The sequence below is a fragment of the Podarcis gaigeae genome, assembly GCF_964106915.1.
Source record: "Podarcis gaigeae genome assembly, chromosome: 10".
In the NCBI taxonomy this organism is placed as follows: Eukaryota; Metazoa; Chordata; class Lepidosauria; order Squamata; family Lacertidae; genus Podarcis; species Podarcis gaigeae.
Window position 1 is genome coordinate 36369765 of NC_139686.1, and position 21650 is coordinate 36391414.

The following is a 21650-nucleotide window of genomic DNA, read 5'->3' on the forward strand; positions in this document are numbered from 1 at the left end:
GTTACATCATGAACATAATTGTGGTAAAGGTGATAAAAATGGCTCTTCTAATTGGTGCCATTCTGCTTCATTCTACAGTTCTTTGAACTAATAATTACTGAAGCCGTGTGGTTCTTACCCAGAATTTTACAAAAAAGTGTATACCTCAAAAGTATGTGCAACTCCGTTTGGTGTTGTATAGTCAGTATGAACTGATTTTACCCCGCAGCTTTAATTGGCGGTTGGGATAATTTTTTTCTGGAACGCTACAGCCAGAAATTACAATTTCTCAGTTCTTAGTTTAACCCCATTCCAAGTTGTGCAGGTATCTCTCTTTGTAGCATCATGTTGATGAAATTTCTTCAAAGCGCTGATGAGGTGAGGAAGGTAATCTCAAGGTGACCACACTGCTTAAAAATGGGTTGTGTGATTCTATAATGTGAGAGGTGTTTTTGTGAAGATTAGTGTTAGACTGTTACTTTGTTTGACATTTTGGTGGTGGGACAAATGGTTTCTGAGGGAGGAAAAAATTGTGCAGATTTTCTTTCTTTCATAACCCGGTAGTATTTGATCAAAAAACAAAATACTCTGATTTAAGCGGGTCTCATGATTACTGGTACCCCAGTTTGACTGCAGAAGAACTTGTAAAGGCAGTTTTAAAGATGTTGGTTTAATGGCACTAGTTTTCTTTCCCTTTCCCGTATCATATCACATATATTTTCTAGTTTTTATCATGGAATGCTAAACCAAAACAAGCCATCCTGTGAGGAACCAAAGGCCATAAACATAGCACTACAGTTTGAATAATGACCATCCAAGTTGCTCTTTTCCTTCTCTGAATTCTGTTTCAGCAAGATTGTTTCCAGAGTCTCACCTTTCCAGGCTCCAAAAAATGTTCACAGACATTTTGCATGCCTTGTTGTTGTTTTTTTAAAAAAAGTAAATCTGTTACATTGTCTAGTGGTTCCACAACTAAATTTCAGATGATTCAGTAGGTAAACTAAAAAATGAAGTTTTGGGTTTATTTTCTCTCTTTGTGCAATTTGATATTGCTGTTTCCATCTGTGACATCCATGTTTTCTGTAAGGTGAAAAAGAAGTTTTAATTTAATAACAAAAGTAACTTAGGGATACGTACTTTCCATATAGCTAATTAGGCAATAGCATCTATTCATATTTTTGAAAGGGGTATCTCACTCTAGTGGGGTAGGGACAGTACCCAGGACAGATAAATAAACTAGCTCAAATCATTTGGGGAAAGGTGTTAGCATTATCTTAGGTGTATTGCTTGCGTTTATTTTTTTTTTTAATGTTTGTAAAATAAAATACTTACTTTGAGAGACTCAGTCTGTGCTTGTAGTAAAAAGGCTGCTATGCACTGCTGAAACCGATTTCTATGCTGTATTAGAAAAGCATTTCGTAGTCCAAAAACTAAGAAAACAATTGACACATGGTAAGACATCTTCCACAGCTTTCACTCCAGACCTCTATAAGGAGCAAATATCTGTTACCTTTGAAACAGGCCACAAGAACTACTTCAATGGAACTTGTATGCATCCATTGATTGACTTTTAGACTGCAATACTTAAGCTTGGTTTTGGATATACAAGTAACCAGGGATAAGGGATTGAGAGTGAGCTGCAATCTTCTGGCTTTAGGGAAAATAAAACTACATGCTATGTGGTGTAACTATTTTCTAAACAACAACAATTACATAGTGAGCTGCCACCTGCAAAGCTGGCACTTCTGTCCTTTTTTTTTGACAATTTGACATAGTTCATATCATAAATATATGATTTAGATGGATATTAAACCAGTGATCACAAGGGGTCTCATAAAATCACATTGATGGGAAATGCAAAAGCTAGGTCTTCACTTGGATTCTAATTTTATACAGAAACAGGAGCAAGTCTGAATCCATGGAGAGGAAAAGGAGTGAAGATAGTTCAGCTGATCAGTTTAGAATAGTGGGCAAAATAAGAAGTGTTCCAAAAAAATTTAAAAAAAATTCTTTTGAACATTGGTTGGTTTAGCACAGACAGTGGTGTTACATCTTTAATCCTGAAGTGAGGCAGGTCCGTCTGATCAAAATTGATTTCCTTCAGCACACTTTCTCTGATTTACCATGTAAATTCCCTTCACTACCATTGTAAGCTGTTGGACCTATATACATCCCAGAGACTGAAGAAAAATTGAGGTGGGATGACTGAAATGAATATATTTTGCTTGAGGGGTAGCAACTGGCTTATTTGTATTGTGTTCCAAATATTTTAAGAGAGAGCTATTTAAGATGGGCACAGAAAATAGCTGTCCCTACATATATGCCATATTTTACTTTCTTGGGCTCCATGATCACTGCAGATGGTGACAGCAGCCATGAAATTAAAAGACGCCTGCTTCTTGGGAGAAAAGCAATGACAAACCTAGACAGCATCTTAAAAAGTAGAGACATCACCTTGCCAACAAAGGTCCGTATTGTAAAAGCTATGGTTTTCCCAGTAGTGATGTATGGAAGTGAGAGCTGGACCATAAAGAAGGCTGATCGCCGAAGAATTGATGCTTTTGAATTATGGGGCTGGAGGAGACTCTTGAGAGTTCCATGGACTGCAAGAAGATCAAACCTATCCATTCTTAAGGAAATCAGCCCTGAGTGCTCACTGGAAGGACAGATTGTGAAGCTGAGGCTCCAATACTTTGGCCACCTCATGAGAAGAGAAGACTCCCTGGAAAAGACCCTGATGTTGGGAAAGATGGAGGGCACAAGGAGAAGGGGACGACAGACGACGAAATGGTTGGATAGTGTTCTCGAAGCTACCAGCATGAGTTTGACTAAACTGTGGGAGGCAGTGGAAGACAGAAGTGCCTGGCGTGCTCTGTTCCATGGGGTCACGAAGAGTTGGACACGACTAAACGACTAAACAACAACAACACATATATGCCATGCATCTACTCAATATTTGAAGAATGTAACCAAGCCATATGTAAAACGTATTTAACATACCTGTTATGTGGAAGGACTCAATATTTCTTACTACCATTCTGTCTAATGGGATAGGCTGGTCAAGCACAGTGCAGTAGCCACCGCCTTCAAGCAAAGATTGCAATTCGGGAGTGAAAAAGGGGCCAACAGGTGTTAAACTCAGGTCAGAAACTACAGATTTCTGAAACAGAAAGGAAAACCAATACGTTACCTAAGCATTCTATTTTCTGGATTGTAGTTGTGGCATTTCTGACATGTAGTACTTGACTTAAATTTGTGAATGGCAGCTCTTGGAACTTAAGTCAAAATTGCCACAAGATTAAAATGCTTATTTTTTCTGTTCCATGGCATTAGCTTTGTATCATAAACACATTTCAAGCTCTAATAATTTTTGTTAAATGTAACAAGTAGGCATTCAGTTGGACTGTTACGCTGCAGTTCTTTAAAATACAAGGAAACTATGGTGCCTCAGTGTATCTGAAAGCACATGAAACCTTAGTCACATCAACACCGTACATTTAAAGCATGTCTACTTTCAGATGTCCTGCCAACCTAGCAGTTCGACAGCGCCTCAAAGTGCAAGTAGATAAATAGGTACCGCTCCAGCAGGAAGGTAAATTGCGTTTCCATGCTGGTTCGCCAGAATCAGCTTAGTCATGCTGGCCACATGACCCGGAAGCTGTACGCCGGCTCCCTCAGCCAATAAAGCGAGATGAGCACCACAACCCCAGAGTCAGTCACGACTGGACCTAATAGTCAGGGGTCCCTTTACCTTTACTTTCAGATGTCTGCTTTTTACATCTAAGTCAACAAGGTAATAGGAAGTGGTGGGTTAAAAGGAGCCAGGCTTGGGCCACCAGGGACTGCAGCTTCTTTAAAAAATAAGTGCATATTGCATGAAATCAAAATATGGACCTCTACCCCTAAGGGGTTACCAAAATGTGCCCACTATGAGGCACTGCCCCTAAGTATCGTATAATTGCCGGGGGTCTGTTTTTCATTTCTTTGATATGTCAGCAATTCATAACTCTTCCCTCAACATTTGTTGAGGGAATTATTTGTTGAGGGAATGATAATGATTTTAAAATATTACATAAATGTTTACTGCACCTACAGAGCAAAATGTGCATGAACACAACAGCTGTAGCTGATCTTTCTTTTCCTTTCTTCTTACCTTTTTGTGCCGGTTAGGCTTTGTAATCAACAGCAAATCATCAAACAGAAATAGGTAGACATCAACAAGTCTCATATGTTCTGAGGAATAAACGCAAAAGTAAACACTGGTTCTTATTTTTTTATTTTGTAACAAAACTTCACATTTTCTGCCTTAAATTCATCACTACATTTTGCTTTTGGATTTATCTTGACAGAAAGAATTTGGAAAATTACTTGCTAAGAGATTCAAGCATAGTTTTTCTAGTTCCAGAATTCTAGGAAGTTTGTTTTAATGAATAGAACTGAACTTTCAAGTTTTGTGGCTCAAGCTCCAGAGATTAATTTTAAAGGAAGTAGGAAGCCAACAGCTGCCCCATATCACCACCTGCTTAGTATTAAAAAGTCTGGATATGAAAAATATTCAGCTTTGTAGTTTGGGTTGTTTACCATTTGCAATACATGAGCAGCCAAAGTAGTCTGGAAGAATGGTGGATCACTATTGCTTGCATAACTCACATAATATTTTAATAGTTTTTAGCAGAGCTAGTGAAATGACTGAATCTCCCACGAGTAAAAGATTATCAAACAGATTATAAAGCAAAAATAACCAGGGATATATATTGTCAATTTATTTGTAACATTCCATAGCCTATCAGCTGTTACATTTTTATCTGTCTTAAGTATATGACCGCCTGCCAGTTCATTTCAAAAGCAGACAGCAGATTAAAAAAATAATCTTTTGTATGCTTCACTCTTAGCAATCTAGTTCAAATTTGACTGCTAATTATGAACAGAAAACACTGAAGTTTAACATATTTCTCTTTTGGAAAAGCATATTTATTTAAAAGACCTACTTTTACACATCCTGTTTTTCCCCCTCTAGAAGAGTGGTACTGAGACATCACTCACACTGATTTTATTCCTTCTGAATATATTTTTATTCTTTGACCTTGTTGGCCTGCATCCTTATTTTAGTGTCATGAGCACTCACGTTCAACAACATGGAAGCAAGGAGTGGTTTTGAACCGAGTAACCCCACTAACAGCACACACCCCTTCTGTGATGTCTGTACATAGAGCACAAACCTCTGTAGTAAGGGGCCTTTGCTCATATAGTTGTATAGGCAAAGCCTTCATCAGAATCTGGAACACTGATTGAGGTTCCATATTCTGGGCATGCCTTTGCATGTATAGCTCTATGCAGGAAAGCCCTCTCTCTACAGATGTTCATATTGTATGAGCAAATGTCAGGTGTAGACATGACACCAGGGGAAGGTTAGGTGATGCACCCCACTCTATGCTCCCATGTTGAACATGGAGGTTCATAACATCTTAATACAGCACTTGTCCAACTTTTATTCATATCCTCTCTTTAGGTTTGCAGATTAGTTTGAGTTAGGTATACATTTCTGTTTGCTGTGTAACATAACTATGATACAGAAAGCACTCTTTACCTGCTAGGGTTAATTTCCCCTCATGAACAAGAAATCTCTTTGTTGGTGACAAGATATTTTCATTTGGGTTTTCTCTTAATAAGTTCTTGAGACACTGGTGATGGAGAAAGAGAGATAATCACGGAACTTTTGAATAAAACGTGGTAACAGTGCAATTAAAATTCTGAGTAACAGAAATAATATAATGGATTATTTAATTGGTTGACTGGCTACATGTGTTAGACAAATACCACCTTGACAGCCAATCCTATACAGCAGCAGTGACTAACCTTTCTCAGTCAGGCACCTTGACTCATGCCCAACCCTTTGAGGGCTGCATGTCAAAATGGGCATGGCCAATGTCAAATAATTCCTTGCCTTCTGACTGAATCCATTTATAAATGCTGTGTCATTACAAATAAAATAATAATACTAATAATAATAATAATAATTTATTTGTACCCCGCCCATCTGGCTGGGTTTCCCCAGCCACTCTGGGCGGCTTCCACAGAGACCAAAAATAACTAAAATATCATACATTAAAAACTTCCCTGAACAGGGCTACCTCTTTTCTTTTTCCCTTCCATTTTTGCTTCCTCCCCATTGATTTCCTCAGGAATCATTTCCAAATAATTCTATTTACCTTCCCACCTACAGCACCCATATTATTTTATTGTCCTCCAAATAACTCACTCTATTTTCTCATCATGGAAAGCTCTCCCTCTTGTCCCTCCCTCCATATTTGCTTATTACTTTTTCAGTGCTAACTTGTATGGGTGCTGGTCTAAGATCTGCGTGGTCTATGTGCAGGCACCTCTCCAGAGCATATTTAGAACATTCTAGAGCTGGTTACCTATTCGGAAGTTAAGCCATGAATATTTGTCCATGTTATTTTAACAGTTTTATGCAGATTTAAGAAGACCCTGCTATGGACATATTTTTAAGATGGATGAATAAAAATTGCTTACCTCAGGAACAAAAAATCTTTTTTCTTGATCCCAAAGTGAAGGCCAAACTATAATTTCCTGTAGCTGTTTAAATTTCTGGAAGTTATCCAGCCATTTCACTTTCCCTTCCAAATCTCCTGAAAAGATACACCATGGAGCAGCAAGGTTGACTTACTGAAAATGAAATCTCTGTCCTTCATTAATATGGGCCTTAGCATTCTCTATATGGAGAGCTGAGTGCCTTCTGTATTGATATATTCTAGTCAGTGTTGTCATCCCTGTGGATGTTAAGAGTATGAGCATCAATGTTCATGTTTCATACCAAATATGAGTTATCAGGCTTATAGTGTTCTTTGGAATGAGCTGGTTTACATAATATTACTTTTGTTTGTAGCTAGTGAAGGTATTTTCATGTTTCAGTTCCTAGGGGAATAGTTTTTGCCATACAGTCTTCATGCATGCCTAAATGCTGAGCAATAAAGGTTGGCCCAAGGTATTTTTGTTGGATGAGGCTGAGGAGCAAATGGTACCCAGGCCCTCCCCACCGAAACCCAAGTCAAGTGCAAAGCACACAACATCAGCCAAGTTGTTTTGGCACCTGAGGCATGAAATCCCACAAACAATTCTCCCTATCCCTGGTATAAAAATACAAGCACAACAAATTAAAGAACTAGCTGCCTTTTCATGCCACATAAAACCTGCTGCCTGAGGCAGCCATACCACTCTGCCTATTGGTAGGACTGGCTCTGTGAAAACAACTCGAAACAACTTCTGAACCAAGAATGCAGTTTCAGACCTTCTCCAACTCACTTATAGATTTCTCCACCTTTTCTTTAATTGTACCAATGACAGATTTCTCGGCTGCCTCTGTATTTTTCCATATATTCTTCAGGAGAAGGGGGTAGCGGGTCAGTTTATGCAAAGGGGCAACCAGCAGTTCGGCAAGATGGAGACGTTTGCACCGCTCGTTCTGTTCACACCACTATCGAATACAGATAAATTTTGTATTAGGATTAACAAGTGTACTCTTGAAAGTAAGCAAAAAAATGCTTCATACAGCCAACCAGCAGTATGCTACACATTTATTAAGTAAAATAAATTTCATGAGAACCCTGCATTTTCATTGCTTTCAGAATGGCAACCCAGTTCCCATAGCAGAGGAATAAATGCACCCCCTTCTCTCATACCTCACACTTAATAATTGGGATGAATCATCCACCTAAAAAAAAAAAAAAAGGAAGCGAAATATCATGCAGATAAGTCTTTTGTGTGTACAGGCCTCAAGGTGGTGGTGGAAAAGGTTGCAGAGCACCCCCACTTTATCACAGGAACTAGATTTCCATATATTTCTAGGCCCAATTCAAAGTGCTTGCACTAGTGCTTAAAACCCTAAACAACATAGGCTCCAAATACCAGAAAAATCCATTCCTTCCCTACAGACACTCTCAAGTGTCCCCAGTTCAGGCTGACATAAGAAAATCATCCCCAATAATTCCCCCGAATAGCATATTTTACTTTAAAATGACACATTTCTTGATGTATAAGCCACATGAAGTGGAGGGGGATGATAGTAGCGATAGTGATTTCTGATGAACAAGGATGGGTATTGATGTTTATTATTAGTTCATTAAATGTATACTTTAGTTCACCCTTAACCGTATCAGTGAACTATGATAGCAACTGGCTTTGAAAAAAATGCCGCTGTAATATCACAACTGTAAATGTTGAACAAGGATAACAGCAAAACAATTGCTTTACTTTCAAATAGATCCCAAAATCTTCTCTTTTCTTCAGCTTTTCCAAGTAAAAGATAGCAGAGGTATAATTCAGGCAGTACATCTGATGACTCTGACACAGGTTCCCTTGAAAATACTACAAGACAAAAATGTAATTCACTGAGGGCAATATCAAAAACTAAGTTATACTCAGAATAGACTCAAGCCCATTGCAAGCCCTTGGGATCTCTTACAACTCTACACTTCTATGCTTCTATGATTTTAATGAGTCCACTTGCAGTATGACTAATGTTGCATATCCCTCTTGGCATTGTGAGGACCAAATATTCATTTATTAGATTTACACCTTGCCTTTCCTCCAGAAGGAGCCTATACATTTATTGCACATATTATTATTTTTTGGTACTTGTCCACAACCCTCTGTGATCAGAGATATCTGAGATGGCAAATAATTCCTTGTTACTTCGTAGTAAGGATGGATTACCATTCCTAGTGCATGATCCATCCACAGTTAAGCCTTTTTTCCAGTGTGCGCTTAAGATAGTAGCCCAATCCACACTTACCTTCACAATAAGTTCCACTGATGTCAATGGGATTCACTTTTGCCTAAATATACATAGCACTGTGCTAGAGAAAATCCCCACTGAAATAAATGAATTTTAAAATACCTTTCGATGGACTGTATTTTTTGTTTACAAAAAGACATGGACTTTTGGAGAATTTTAACTCCACATTCTTGCTGGCTGCTTCAGGTCATTCTCAGGTCTTTGCTTAGTGGTGCTGAATCTTAAAACTCATCAACCCCTCCGCATAATCAAGAATAAGATGAATTCCAGAGGGGTAGTCATGCAGCCAACAAATTCATGCTGGCATCTTAAATGTTAAAGCTGTAATGTTATAACCGTTTACCTGGCTGTAAAGCTGCACTCCTATGCTCACTTACCTTAAAATAAGCCTCACTGAAGTCAATGGGACTTACTCTGAGTAGACATGAGCAAAATTGCACCATGAGCACAACTAAACTTGCATAGGGCCGCACTGTAAGAAATGTACTGTGATTTATGCTCTCGTGGGCCAGAGCCTACTTCATTGGAGATATGAAGTGGTTATCTAAGTGGGTGTTTATATACCCTAGGTACAGAGAGAAGAGGAAAATACTTTAAAAACAAAGTCTGGTCAAGAAATAATAGTTCCCTTCCCCCCTTGCGCTTGTTTCCCTGTCAGTCAAACTCAATTGCAGTTGGAATTGTAGTTTCATGGGGGATACAACCTTAAGCATACACACACACACACACACACACACACACACACACACACACAACTTAACTGTGGATGGTAGCATGCCATGGTCAGGGTGTAAACTCTAGGTCATTTCTGAACAAGTTAAAAAGCCGCAGTTCTGATACAGATCCCTGTTTCATTTCTTGACAGTGAAAACTGTCCATTTACACCCAGTCTCTTCTTTCTGCTCTTTAACCATTTACTGATGCATCAGCTAAGCTTAACATGTTGTCACTCTTACCTTTGTGAGCACAGGGATGAAATCTATGGAAGGCATAGGCTGGACAAGGTGATCCTTTATAGCACTGAAGAAACTGGTCACAAAACTGAGGCTCACCTAAGTAAGAGAATCTTATTTAAGATGTCCTTTGGATGAAAGATTCGACTGCAAGGCACTAAATGAGCTCTGTGCTTTTATAATTCAGTGGAAGAAAAATGTAAGGCATAGTGAGCACATTCAGCTTCACTACTCCAAACAAATACCCAGGGATGACTTCTTGTGTATTTGAATGCAACATTTGCTACATTAGACTATAAGTGAGCCATCGTTGTTGTAAGACAAATGCACTAGAAGATGTAATTCCACAGGTCTTATATGTCTAATTTCCCCAAAGGGAGTATTTAAATAGTAGGACTCACACTGCTTTGAGCTTGTTAATATAGTTTTGATTTAACTATTGTATTAAAGCCGTAGAATGAAAAGCCACAGTGCTGATACATGTTGTTTAGTGTCAATCTACAAATTAAAGTGTTTTCTCACCTGATTTAACTCCTCTAGGTTGGCAAACAGTAGCCCAGAGTCCACATCCGAGAGAAACTCCTTGCATTGCAGGTACCTTAATGTATCCATAAATATCTTCAGAAAACACATCAATGCCTAGTTAGTTATTTCTTCTCCAAATCCCTGAACCTCAGGGTTGCTACAGATTTCCTTTTCCATATAACATTCCTTACCCAAGTTCATTATAGCTCTAGTAAACATAACAAATGGGCTTCATTTGACATCTTGCTGCTATACACCTGCCTCTAGCACTTAACAAACATTCATTCCTCCTTGCCCTGAAACTTGAAATCTTTCCCCACAAACCCTCCATGCATGTGCTAAACACATAAGCAGTCACATTCTAGGAAACATTGCAGATTCTGTATTGCTGACAAGCTGAAAAGAGCAATTTCCTTTTCTCGGTAAAATGGCCACTCAATTAATTTGAATCAAACTATCCTGATGGCTTAGATTCTAAAGCATTTAGGCTGCAATCCTTATACATTAACCAAGGAGTAAGTCTCACTGAACTAAGTGAGCCTTACATCTAGTAAACAGGTATAGCCAACCTATTCAAGTGACATATAATATTCTTGAGGATGAGGCATCTTCATCATAACAGGACTTTCCATGGAATACTTTGCTGGTCTCTGAAAACATTCTCTTTGAAAGACCCAACTGCTGATATGGTGGAAATAACCTTGTTCAAATTATCATTCAAAACAAGTGATTTTGTTCACTTGCTCAGGAATTTAAATGCTGTTATGAATTTTGGGGTAGATGGGTCAGAGGCTGTATGCCTGAGCCCCCTTCTAAATCTTGGATCCAGCACAGATTCAGTTCCTGGAATAGCCAGGTTAGCTCCCAGGTGAGGTAATGACCTTCTGAGTATGGGCCATTAAGGTAACAAAGGAAGTGGCTCTGTGCCAGACAGAAAATGGGCGGGGCCCCCTCCCTCAACATACTGGTAGTTAGAAAGACAAATTCCAGAGTTGTGTGTGCAAGCCAAAAGTGAGAAGCTTTTTTTTTAAAGCAGAAGTTGGATGGTCACCTATTGGGAAAGTTGGAGCAGTGAATCTCCTGCATCAGTTGGAGGTTAGATGCCCTTCCAAGTCTGTGACCCAATTTTCTAACAAGTGATGGCTCTGTAGCTGAATGGCCCAATGCACTTTCTAACCTGTAGCCTGTTTTTAACGCTTGTCAGAATATGCTCCAGTGAGCTGCAAGACAGAGATCCGTGTTTAAGTACTGCTATGAGCTAATTGTAAAAGACTGCCTCCTGCAGGAACAAACGGTTGTGTGAAGGTACTTCCCATTTAGATTGATAGCTAGTGACATAGCGAACACCCCACAATGGGAAGGAAACGGTTGCGAAATCCAAGCCTACCATTTTGAGAACCTGGAGATGATCAAGAAGGTAGGTGCATTCAGTTGTGAAAAGCTCCCACAAGGCTTCTTCCTTCTTAGTATCTAACTGATCACTGCTGGCTTTTGGCTCAAGCTGATGCATATTCATGATTTCCTGCCAAGTTTTACCCTATCAGTTGAGAGCACAAACACAAATATTTATGCACATTTCCATACAAACAGCTCTTCCGTTCAATCACTGAAGCTGTTGTTGGTGCTAAATACCCTTGTTTGGGTTGCCATTGGCTTCTGCTTCTGTTTCTGCTTCAGTGTTACATTGTAAAAGACTCTTAAAGTATACTTAGAAGTACTCAACAATTTACACCGAAAAGAAGTATGTCTACTGAGGAGTTCATACATTCATGCATATGTGTATATTTTCTTCCAGATGACTAGTTTATTGAGCATTTATCCCAATTTGTTTATGGAGTGTTTATACACATTCCCATTCATCCACCCCACATTTTTCACTATGTCTCTTTCCTAACTGTAAGAAGGAAGAGTTTTTATTAAAGTGGATTTATGGTGCTATCACAAAGGTGACAGAGGGCTTATCTGTGTTTCCGCTTCTCCTGCTGCTTTCCCTTGAGGAAAACAGTTCTTTAGTGCCAAGTCAGAGCAAATGTCAAGTTGGGTTTCCCCCGGATTGCAGAGGGTTTTCCCTCGGAAAGGAGTGGGTCAAGCGTAAAACTGCTCAGACCTGTGCTTCCTAGGCATAGCACATGTGGAAGTGTGAATGAGCCCAGAGTGCCTTTATCTACTTCAATTGCACAAACCTAAAGTTTCGGTATGCACTTGAAACCCTCCTTCAAAATAGTGACAGTCTGGAAGCACTGTGTGTGTGTGTGCGTGTGTGCGCGCACACGCATCTGTCTATGCCCACATATATCGGTAAATAAGTGGGTATAGGATTGCAGAGCTAAGGAAAACCAAACAGAAGAACAGAAGACTAAAAATGAGGACCAACACACAAATTGTATCATTAAAGTATATGAAGCATTTTCGTACCTTGACACTTTGAAATTCATCATCACTACAATCTGGTATGTTGAGGGTTACTGTGGACAGACAGTTTTCCAGATCTGATATTTGTTTGTGTTTGTCTTTACTCTGTTTAAAGACAAAAAACAAAACAAAAAAGCAGCAGTAAATCTGTGAAATCCATAGCCATGGGGAAGATGTTGCAGATAGAGGATGTTGCAGATTCTTCCTCAAATTGTGATTTGTGCAAGCAGACAGCTTTCCCCAAACTGAATTTTGAAAATGCACCAAATTTTGAATTTATTGTAATGTGATTACTAACTACAGAATATAGATCCATAAATGATTAGTCTATTTTAAAATAATGGATTAGTCAGTATTGACACAAAGTATATGCATGCCACTGTAGTGAAAGATGGTCATACCAATATTCATTAGGTAGATATATTCCCCTAATATATCTATTGTGAGGTAGATAAAAGGTAAAGGTAAATGTACCCTGACCATTAGGTCCAGTTGCAGACGATTCTGGGGTTGCACGCTCATCTCGCTCTATAGACCAAGGGAGCTGGCATTTGTCCGCAGACAGCTTCTGGGTCATGTGGCCAGCATGACTAAGCTGCTTCTGGCGAACGAGAACAGCGCACAGAAACGCCATTTACCTTCCCACTGGTACCTATTTATCTACTTGCACTTTGACGTGCTTTCGAACTGTTAGGTTGGCAGGAGCTGGGACCGAACAATGGCAGGGATTCGAACTGCCGACCTTCTGATTGGCAAGCCCTAGCCTCTGTGGTTTAGACCACAGCGCCACCCGTGTCCCTCATTGTTAAGTAGATATATTTCCTTAATTTATTGTATTCAGCAGAATGACAGACCTGGAACCTTAATTACACTGGGCATGTCCTCTCCATCGTCCATAAACCAGGTGGTGCACCAATCTCTTTCTATCAAAAGTGCCAGAGTGGAAAAGTTAGAAGCAAGGATTCTGTGTCCATATAGCCATATAGCCTAAATTTGCTTAAAAACAGGTGGCTGCTGAGGTGCTGGCTCAGCTGTAATGTTGCACAGAACTCAAGGCATCTGCATCTGATTCCAAGAGCTGCTGCATTCCCAAAGGTTGAAAAGGTAAGCAGTTACCTTTCTCTCTCACTCTCTTTCACCGTCACTTAGAGATGTTTCCCTGTTCCTTTTTTTATAAATATCTGCATGTCCAAGCAACACCTGAAGTGTGTTTGGGTGCATGTCTGCAACTTTTAAAAATCTGCTCTCTTTACATTTTATTCAAAACAACATTCCCAAACCTGTCCGGCAATAAAGATGTGCTTTGGGGACTGTTGGTAGAGACAAACCCATATATATATATATATATATATATATATATATATATATATATGCAGGTTTTGGTGTCCTCGGGTGTCTTCCCGTGTAAAAGTTGGGGTGTCTAGGCGACGTTTCGACGAGGTCTCACTCGTCATCTTCATGAAGATGACGAGTGAGACCTCGTCGAAACGTCGCCTAGACACCCCAACTTTTACACGGGAAGACACCCGAGGACACCAAAACCTGCATTCCTGTACCCGTGAAAATCTACGAAAGCATATATATATATATATATATATGCTTTCGTAGATTTTCACGGGTACAGGAATGCAGGTTTTGGTGTCCTCGGGTGTCTTCCCGTGTAAAAGTTGGGGTGTCTAGGCGACGTTTCGACGAGGTCTCACTCGTCATCTTCAGGCTGGTGCTTTCGGCTTCTTGTTACTGGAACAGAGCGGGATCTCAATGTTTGAGTTCCTATAAATACTGTAGAGGGGGTGTGGTGTCTAGCCTCCAATGTTCTGGGCAGAGAGGAAGTTCCCAGGCTAGTGTGCCTTTTCTTCTTTTGTTCCTTAATTACTTGAGAGATACCTTGAGTGATTTCTTGAGTGATATCCTGAGTACCACTTAGGTGGGTCATTAGGTGTGGATTAGTTGCTAAAGTCTTTGTGTCTTGACCTCTTGAACTTTGTGAAGAGTTTTCCTGAGAAGATGGCTGTATTGCACTTAGTTGTGGAGGCTAGACACCACACCCCCTCTACAGTATTTATAGGAACTCAAACATTGAGATCCCGCTCTGTTCCAGTAACAAGAAGCCGAAAGCACCAGCCTGAAGATGACGAGTGAGACCTCGTCGAAACGTCGCCTAGACACCCCAACTTTTACACGGGAAGACACCCGAGGACACCAAAACCTGCATATATATATATATATATATATATATATATATATACTGGGGCATGGAGAGAAAGCCTTTCTTCCTCCCAGGAGGGGAGGGGTTGTGATCGGGAGATGGATTTGCAAAATACTCACAGTTCCTTTTTTAGCAAATGGCCACCAGGGCTTTTTGGATTCTAATGAACAGAAACAAGGACATTGTTAGCTATAGAAATGATAAAGTATTTCATGGTAAATTTGACTTCATGGGGAGAGGGGGGTGGGAATCAAAAACAGGGCTATCTCTTCCATTGGCCTCTGTATTCACCTGAGCTGTGAAGTGATGCTGAATGGTAAAGGAATTCTGCTGCACTATCTGATATCAGCAGGTCTCCAGGGAACATCTCAAATCCAGGCAAACTCACCACCACTGAGCTGTGCCTCCGTTCAGCTGAGTTGTATAGACTGCAAGGCAAACATAAACATTGTATGATGCTACTACTACTAGGAGGCACACCTAGGGTTCCTTGTGCCCTCGGCAAGGAGCCGTATCAATGCTCCCCTCCAAAAAACCCACTTTACTGGTTATTTGAAAATGTCTCTGTGTGAAAATAATGCATGATCTTTAATGTTACAATCTCCAAGAAGTGGCTTGGGCAGTTTCTTCAAACCATCACAGACTTCAAAAGTAAAAAAGTATGGCATGAAGAGAACAGCCTGATTGGCATGGTAAGGCAATGGATGCTGTAGTGCTAATTTAAGAATGGTTTCCACACAGCAGCCATTTCATGTGCACCATCTCAAAGAACTATGAGATGATGGAATGAAGATTCATTATTCCCTTTTAATAGAAATGACATTCAAATACATGACCATTAGGTAGGGAAGGGAGAGGATTTTGTTTGGTTCACATTTTTAAGTAGCGACCAAAGTTGCACATCAGAACACAATTTTCCTTCAGATTTTACAATTCTACAAATTTTACGATACACCTTAAAAATGTACCGATATGCACATTTATTTATTACATTTACTTACTGCTTACTGCAAAAATGTCTAAGATTTAAGTAATATCTGAATATTAATTTTCATATAGATTTTTTTTAAAAGATAAAGACATTCACATAAGGTAGTTAAGAATTTATACAAGTGAACTTGCTGTCCTTCCCTAAGATAGCCTTGTAGTGTTGGCATGGCAGGTAGCTAGCAAGATATCACAGCTGAAGTCCAATTTTAGATGACATTTGTGACCTAAACACATACTGTTTGTGTTTCTGCAATTGTCAGTGGATTTTGTGATTTGACTTTGCTAAGCAAAGCAAATCAAGTCAGGTCCAGAATTGACCTGAATCGTGTCAGGCCACAGTGGGGCTATAGAGTGGCCTTGTGGCCTTGATAGTCCTGCTGCCAGTTTTGCAAACTAAGTCGTCCCCAAAATCTAATATGACAAGATTATTCTGCTGACTTTTCTTGCGAGTTGTGTACCTTAGATTTACAGATGGATGAATGTCCAAAAATTTGTATTGAAACGGAAATATGCATAAGACCCCCAAAATAATATTGAACAAGAAGATGCTGTTTGGTTGACTTTCCATGAGACACATCTGATATTTCTGAATTATTTTTGTTGTAAGGGTGTATTAGCGTTGTAGATTTGTGAATGGTCAATAATGTTTCGGGTTTGGAAAAAACAAATATGTGCTGTGGTCAGTCAACCTTAACAGCACAACAACGACACAACAATAAAAGAGATGCTTATCAGACTTCTCAATAAACAATAGCTGGGGCATGCCTGAGAGTCAATTTTTAGCTTATAAAGCAACTCTCATTAAGGTGTGAAAGTGGCAGAAAGTTACAGTGCTAGCCCCCTAAATTTATATAGAACAAATCTTGTTGCTACAGTAAATATGTCACTCTTGACTCTTAATGGTTCATTAAGAGTCAACAAAAGTATAAAAATGAACGAGGGAGTGCTTCTTTTTTGCCATTTTCTTTTAAAATAAATACGTACCTGCTAGGTTTATGCAAATGTAATTCCTGAAAAAGAATAAAGCATTCTATGTTAGTCTTTATAAAAGGCACAAGAATGGCACTTTTAACCTTGCATGTTCTTGCTGAAGAAAGGAATTGCAAAGTGAAATTTAATTCTTAATCATTTTAGTGAAACAATTGTTTCAGAACAGAATCAAAACTCACCTGTTCCCAACCCCTAAGCAAAAACCGAACCTGCATAATAGTGGTGATAAGTGCATCTCATTTTAGTTAGGATTGGAACTTTGGAGAAGGCGAGTTTAACCCTTCCCCTTCCCCTGGGATCCCAAAGAAAGTTCCCTCCTTTCTCTCCTCCTTAAGCTCCTATTTATTTTTGAAAGGGAACTCTCATTGCAGCTGCTACTGCATTTCTGAAAACTATATTCAATGATACAAATAAGGAATGGGCAACTAGATGTGTGCTGGTTTGGCTATAAAGTGAGAGTGCGGGGAGCTTTGTTTTCAGACCAGACCGAATATGGCGGTGGGTCAGGCATGGGCAGTGGTAGATTTTGGGCTCTCAAATTTCAGTGGCGCCCTGTGTGATGCTAAAATTCAGCACACACAGCCCATCTCTCTCTCCTTTCCACATCATTGCTGCAGCACTCCCTGTGGTGTCGTCGCCCGATGCAGCCAAACCGGTCAGGCTACCCTAAAACCACCTCTGACATGGGCATCACCTCTCTGCTCCACCTCCTTATTTGCACACAGTCTGCTCTTTGGAACAATTCCCCTGCTAACTTCAGGTATTGGAGGCAGTCTAGGGAGAAAAGGCTTCAGTGGAGAGCAGAGAAGAAAGGCAATAGGGCGGGGGACAGATTTCATTACCATGCCCCCTGTTAAGTTGTGGGCGAACATATCAGACGACACAGCGATTCTTCCAAGCAACTCTTTATTTGTAAGCTGGAACAGAACTGAACTGAGGAGCTCAGTCAGCCTGCTTATATAGAGCTCCACTAGAATGCAACAGTAACCATTTTCTGTAACTAGCCAATCAGTGAACGTCACTTTCGATCCTTCATTTGCATACAAACTATCCAATCACTGAACGTCACTTTCGATCCTTCATTTGCATAGCTATCTACAGTATCCCCCTGCTGGCCCAGGGTGAGAACTTCAGTACATAACACCCCCTACTGAGTTTAGTTTTAAAAGTACAGTGGTACCTCGGGTTAAGTACTTAATTCATTCTGGAGGTCCGTTCTTAACCTGAAACTGTTCTTAACCTGAAGCACCACTTTAGCTAATGGGGCCTCATGCTGCCGCCACGCTGCTGGAGCACGATTTCTGTTCTCATCCTGAAGCAAAGTTCTTAACCTGAGGTACTATTTCTGGGTTAGCGGAGTCTGTAACCTTAAGCATATGGAACCCGAGGTACCACTGCAAAAGCAAACAAAATATGCCTCACTTTATAGCCCCCTAATGTGCAGATGTTTAGCTATTACGTGCATGTTTAATCCTGCGCTCAAAGAGAGGCATCACATGTAATCTGGCCTAGCTAAATATTGATTAGACTGTCACATTCTCCTTAAATCTAATGGCTGTAGTCAACCAAGTTTTACTCAAGGTCGGCGCATTGGAATTAATGGACCTAATTTAGTCATGGCCATGAAATTTCTATGGGCCTGCTCTGAGCAAAAGTTAGTTGATTACAACCCTAAGAGCAACAATGGCTTGATTTATAGTACTTGTCTTTAGTTCCGTCTGAGCAATCAGCAAAACATACAAAACCAAGGAACGAGAAAATGCGTTACTTACCGGTACCTGAACACATTCCTGAGAATTCTGTTTCCCCTTAGTTAGGGAAGAAGGGCTGATCTCCCTCGTGTTCTGCAATGTGTTATCATCAACAAAATCATCTTTAGGATGTGATGGAACTGATAGCGTGTCAGCCAATGTGGAGTTTTCTTTCAGTGCCAGTGAATTGGTGTGCATGCCAGAATTGGAGGTCAAAGAGCAATGCTGAGAATGCAGAGGGCACCTCTGATAAGCAAGAGGAGTTGATTCAGTTTGTGGCATCTGGTTGTGCCCCCTTGCACTCTCAGTGCTGTTTTGTAGCGAGAAGACCTGAGAGAGTGATGGGGTACTGTTTCGTAGCCTCCTAAGAGTTGGAGAAGTAGAAATCCTTCCTGGAGCATGCCTGTTAAATTGGTAAGGTGTGAGGTCACCATCGCCATCCTCCATAGGTGGAACGTGGAGTAGATTTGGGCTGTCACTAAAGGCCCTCCTCTTGGTGATATTATTAGGGTACAATTTGATCTCAGGGCTGGTTGGGGCTGGGGTTTCGCAGGATGAAAAGACAATATTTCCCAAGTCACTCTTTCCTGCCAAATCCAAATTGTCTTCTTGTGGTTCGGTCACCTCAAGAATATGACATTGATCCGCCAGGTAGACTGTTTCATCCACTTCAAAAGATTTGCACTCCATTTTTTATGAATCCTTTAATCACAGCAGAAAGATCTACAGAGATGAAAGGAAGGATTTCATGCTGAAAGCCAACATTTTATATTTAAAAACACCCTTGTGCTGCTACAATCCAAGGAACCCCCTTTGACAATGAAAGACTTGCATACCAACACCCTTCCCGATTGTGATTCACTGGAGGAAGGGTGTTTTTGATGCCAGGTTTTAGGGGGCAGCATAAGAGATTGGAAGGGGTTCTGCTGTCAGAAGGAGAGGCTCTAAAAGCTTTCCATGAAGAAGCAGAAATCAACCAAGGAACTTTGTTCTGTGGCTGTGGATTCAGTTATAAATTTATACTGGCCAATCCCTGACTTTGATGCTTAATCAGCACAGACCTGTTCACGTTGGTGAAATGTTAGGGGCAATCGGATGCACCACTGGGCAGCATGGGGCTTATTTATGAGAGTTAATCAGGCTAAAGTTGTGCTGCCCATCATTTTAAAGTAGCTTGATTTCGCAGGATTTTGAATGGTTATAACACAAAACTGAAAAGCACCCAAGGGGAGTTCATTAGCAGTATTCTATAAACAGAAGCATGATACCATAACACATGAATCTGATCCAGTAGCACCTTAAAGACCAACTAAGTCAGTTCTTGGTATGAGCTTTCGTGTGCATGCACACTTCTTCAGATACACAGAAGAAGTATCTGAAGAAGTGTGCATGCACACGAAAGCTCATACCAAGAACTAACTTAGTTGGTCTTTAAGGTGCTACTGGAAGGAATTTTTTTTTGTTTTGACTATGGCAGACCAACACGGCTACCTATCTGTAACATGAATCTGATAGCGCTCTATCTCAGTACTTACTGTTTCAACAGCAGGTGTGCAGGGATCACTGATGCAGCCAGCTTCCTTGGGGGTAAACATTATCCTGCACGAGAAAATGTGTAACAGGGAAGTTGTTTAACACAATGGCTAAAGCCACGGGTAGTTTTTCTGCCCTTTTAGACTGAAGGGTGGAAATTCCTCTTTTCACTTTCCCAGCCTCCTTTCTGAATGCAGGAATAGGGAACTTGTTTTTCCTCTTTGTATGTTTCCAAGGGATTTCTTTATCTCAACAATGCAAAGGGAAGTGGTAGCAAGCGAGTTTACAGAAGGTAACATGATCTGCCGCAACGCATAACTGATTTTCTTTGCTCTTTGGGCATGTTTGTTGAATTCTCCTTTTCTTCCCAATTCTTAATTCTGCCCCCCACCCCAGCTTCTGAGTTCAACATTTTGACACATTCGCTTCACTCAGGGGAGAACAATGGATGAAAGAGGATCAAGAAACATGTCAACAGGGGAGATTTGTCAGCCACTGTGCCTGTCCTTTGTGAATATGCGTACAATTAGAACAGCTCGACCTTTCCTTTGTGATGTTCCCTTTGCTGTCCCTTCACACAAAGAACCTTCCTGTGCCCTTAATAATGAAGCCATTTTAAAAATCCCCCTTTAAACTTCTTATCAAAATCTCCCTTCAATATCATGTGAATGCACAAAATATTCCCGCCCCTGCTGATAATAGCATAGATGACTCATGTTGACATAATACTGGTAGAATGTTTGGTGGCTGTGATAATACCATATTTTTTAGTTAGATCACCTAGCCCATTATGGTAGCTGTTATATATACACTACTAGATATGACATAGTGTAGCAAAGTAGTCTTCTGTTTTTCAACCTTCCACCCACAAATACTTTTGGGGATCCCCCCCCCAATCTCTCTCTCTTTCTAGCATTTACTTGTATGGTGGTAGTGCTGCTGTTGCGACCTACCAGAGATCAGTTCATGAGCCCATAGAGGTTCCTGACTCACCAGTTGAAGACCAATTCTGTGGTGGCAATGAGGATTACCAGGGAGCCGGGACATCCCTGTGTTTTCAAATCTCACCTCAGCTTCGTTTTAAGTGGCCCAGTGAAACTTGAACAACTGCAAAATGTAATGTGGCAAAACAGCACCAAACAAAATATGGACAAAATAGGGCTGGTGATTTACCAGAGATAGGTATCAAAAAATGGGGATTGTCCCCAATAAAATGGTCGGTATGCTACAACTCCTTATGCCAACAAAAAAGGGGGAAGCTCTAAACAACTGCAACAAGGAGCAAAAAGCACAGGGTAGGAAAAACAGAACAGTTGTTTTTTTTGTCCAATGCATTTCCAACTACTCTGGTCCTTCATTAGCGAAATCTGCAATTAATACAAATATTTATTTTTTTTTCTAGCAAACTGAATATTATATAGAAAAAACGTTTCATGAACAACATGTCAAAATCATGACAGGAAGAACCATTCACAAAAACAATCTAACAACTT

At 40.2% G+C, this 21650-nt stretch overlaps 1 protein-coding gene across 2 annotated transcripts; it reads right to left on the reverse strand.

Annotated features, from left to right (window-relative positions):
• Positions 1-633: 633 nt before the first annotated feature.
• Positions 634-21532, reverse strand: PLEKHG7 (pleckstrin homology and RhoGEF domain containing G7). Of its 2 annotated transcripts, XM_083698640.1 has the most exons (18): positions 21151-21532; positions 20160-20223; positions 18652-19347; positions 16868-16893; positions 15185-15321; positions 15013-15053; positions 12688-12789; positions 11660-11809; positions 10270-10365; positions 9751-9846; positions 8251-8364; positions 7303-7474; positions 6514-6629; positions 5567-5660; positions 4133-4212; positions 2980-3139; positions 1312-1409; positions 634-1059 (listed from the first exon to the last, which is right to left on the reverse strand). In XM_083698640.1, the coding sequence occupies exons 3-18, from the start codon at positions 19312-19314 to the stop codon at positions 952-954; spliced, it is 2253 nt and encodes a 750-aa protein (XP_083554766.1). In that variant the 5' UTR covers positions 19315-19347; positions 20160-20223; positions 21151-21532; the 3' UTR covers positions 634-951. The 2 variants fall into 2 exon arrangements, 1 of the variants encoding a protein (XP_083554766.1); XR_014555211.1 differs by having other exon boundaries at positions 916-1059; positions 1312-1377; positions 20160-21509.
• Positions 21533-21650: the final 118 nt, after the last annotated feature.

Bases quoted from the DNA above. Each gene is read 5' to 3' on its own strand.
- PLEKHG7 (XM_083698640.1), bottom strand. From the start codon at position 19,314: ATGGAGTGCAAATCTTTTGAAGTGGATGAAACAGTCTACCTGGCGGAT. The intron at 16,894-18,651 runs GTACCGGTAAGT...ATTCTTTTTCAG, and splicing joins ATTCTCAGGAATGTGTTCAG to GAATTACATTTGCATAAACC. The intron at 7,475-8,250 runs GTAAAGCAATTG...TGTATTCGATAG, and splicing joins ATTTTGGGATCTATTTGAAA to TGGTGTGAACAGAACGAGCG.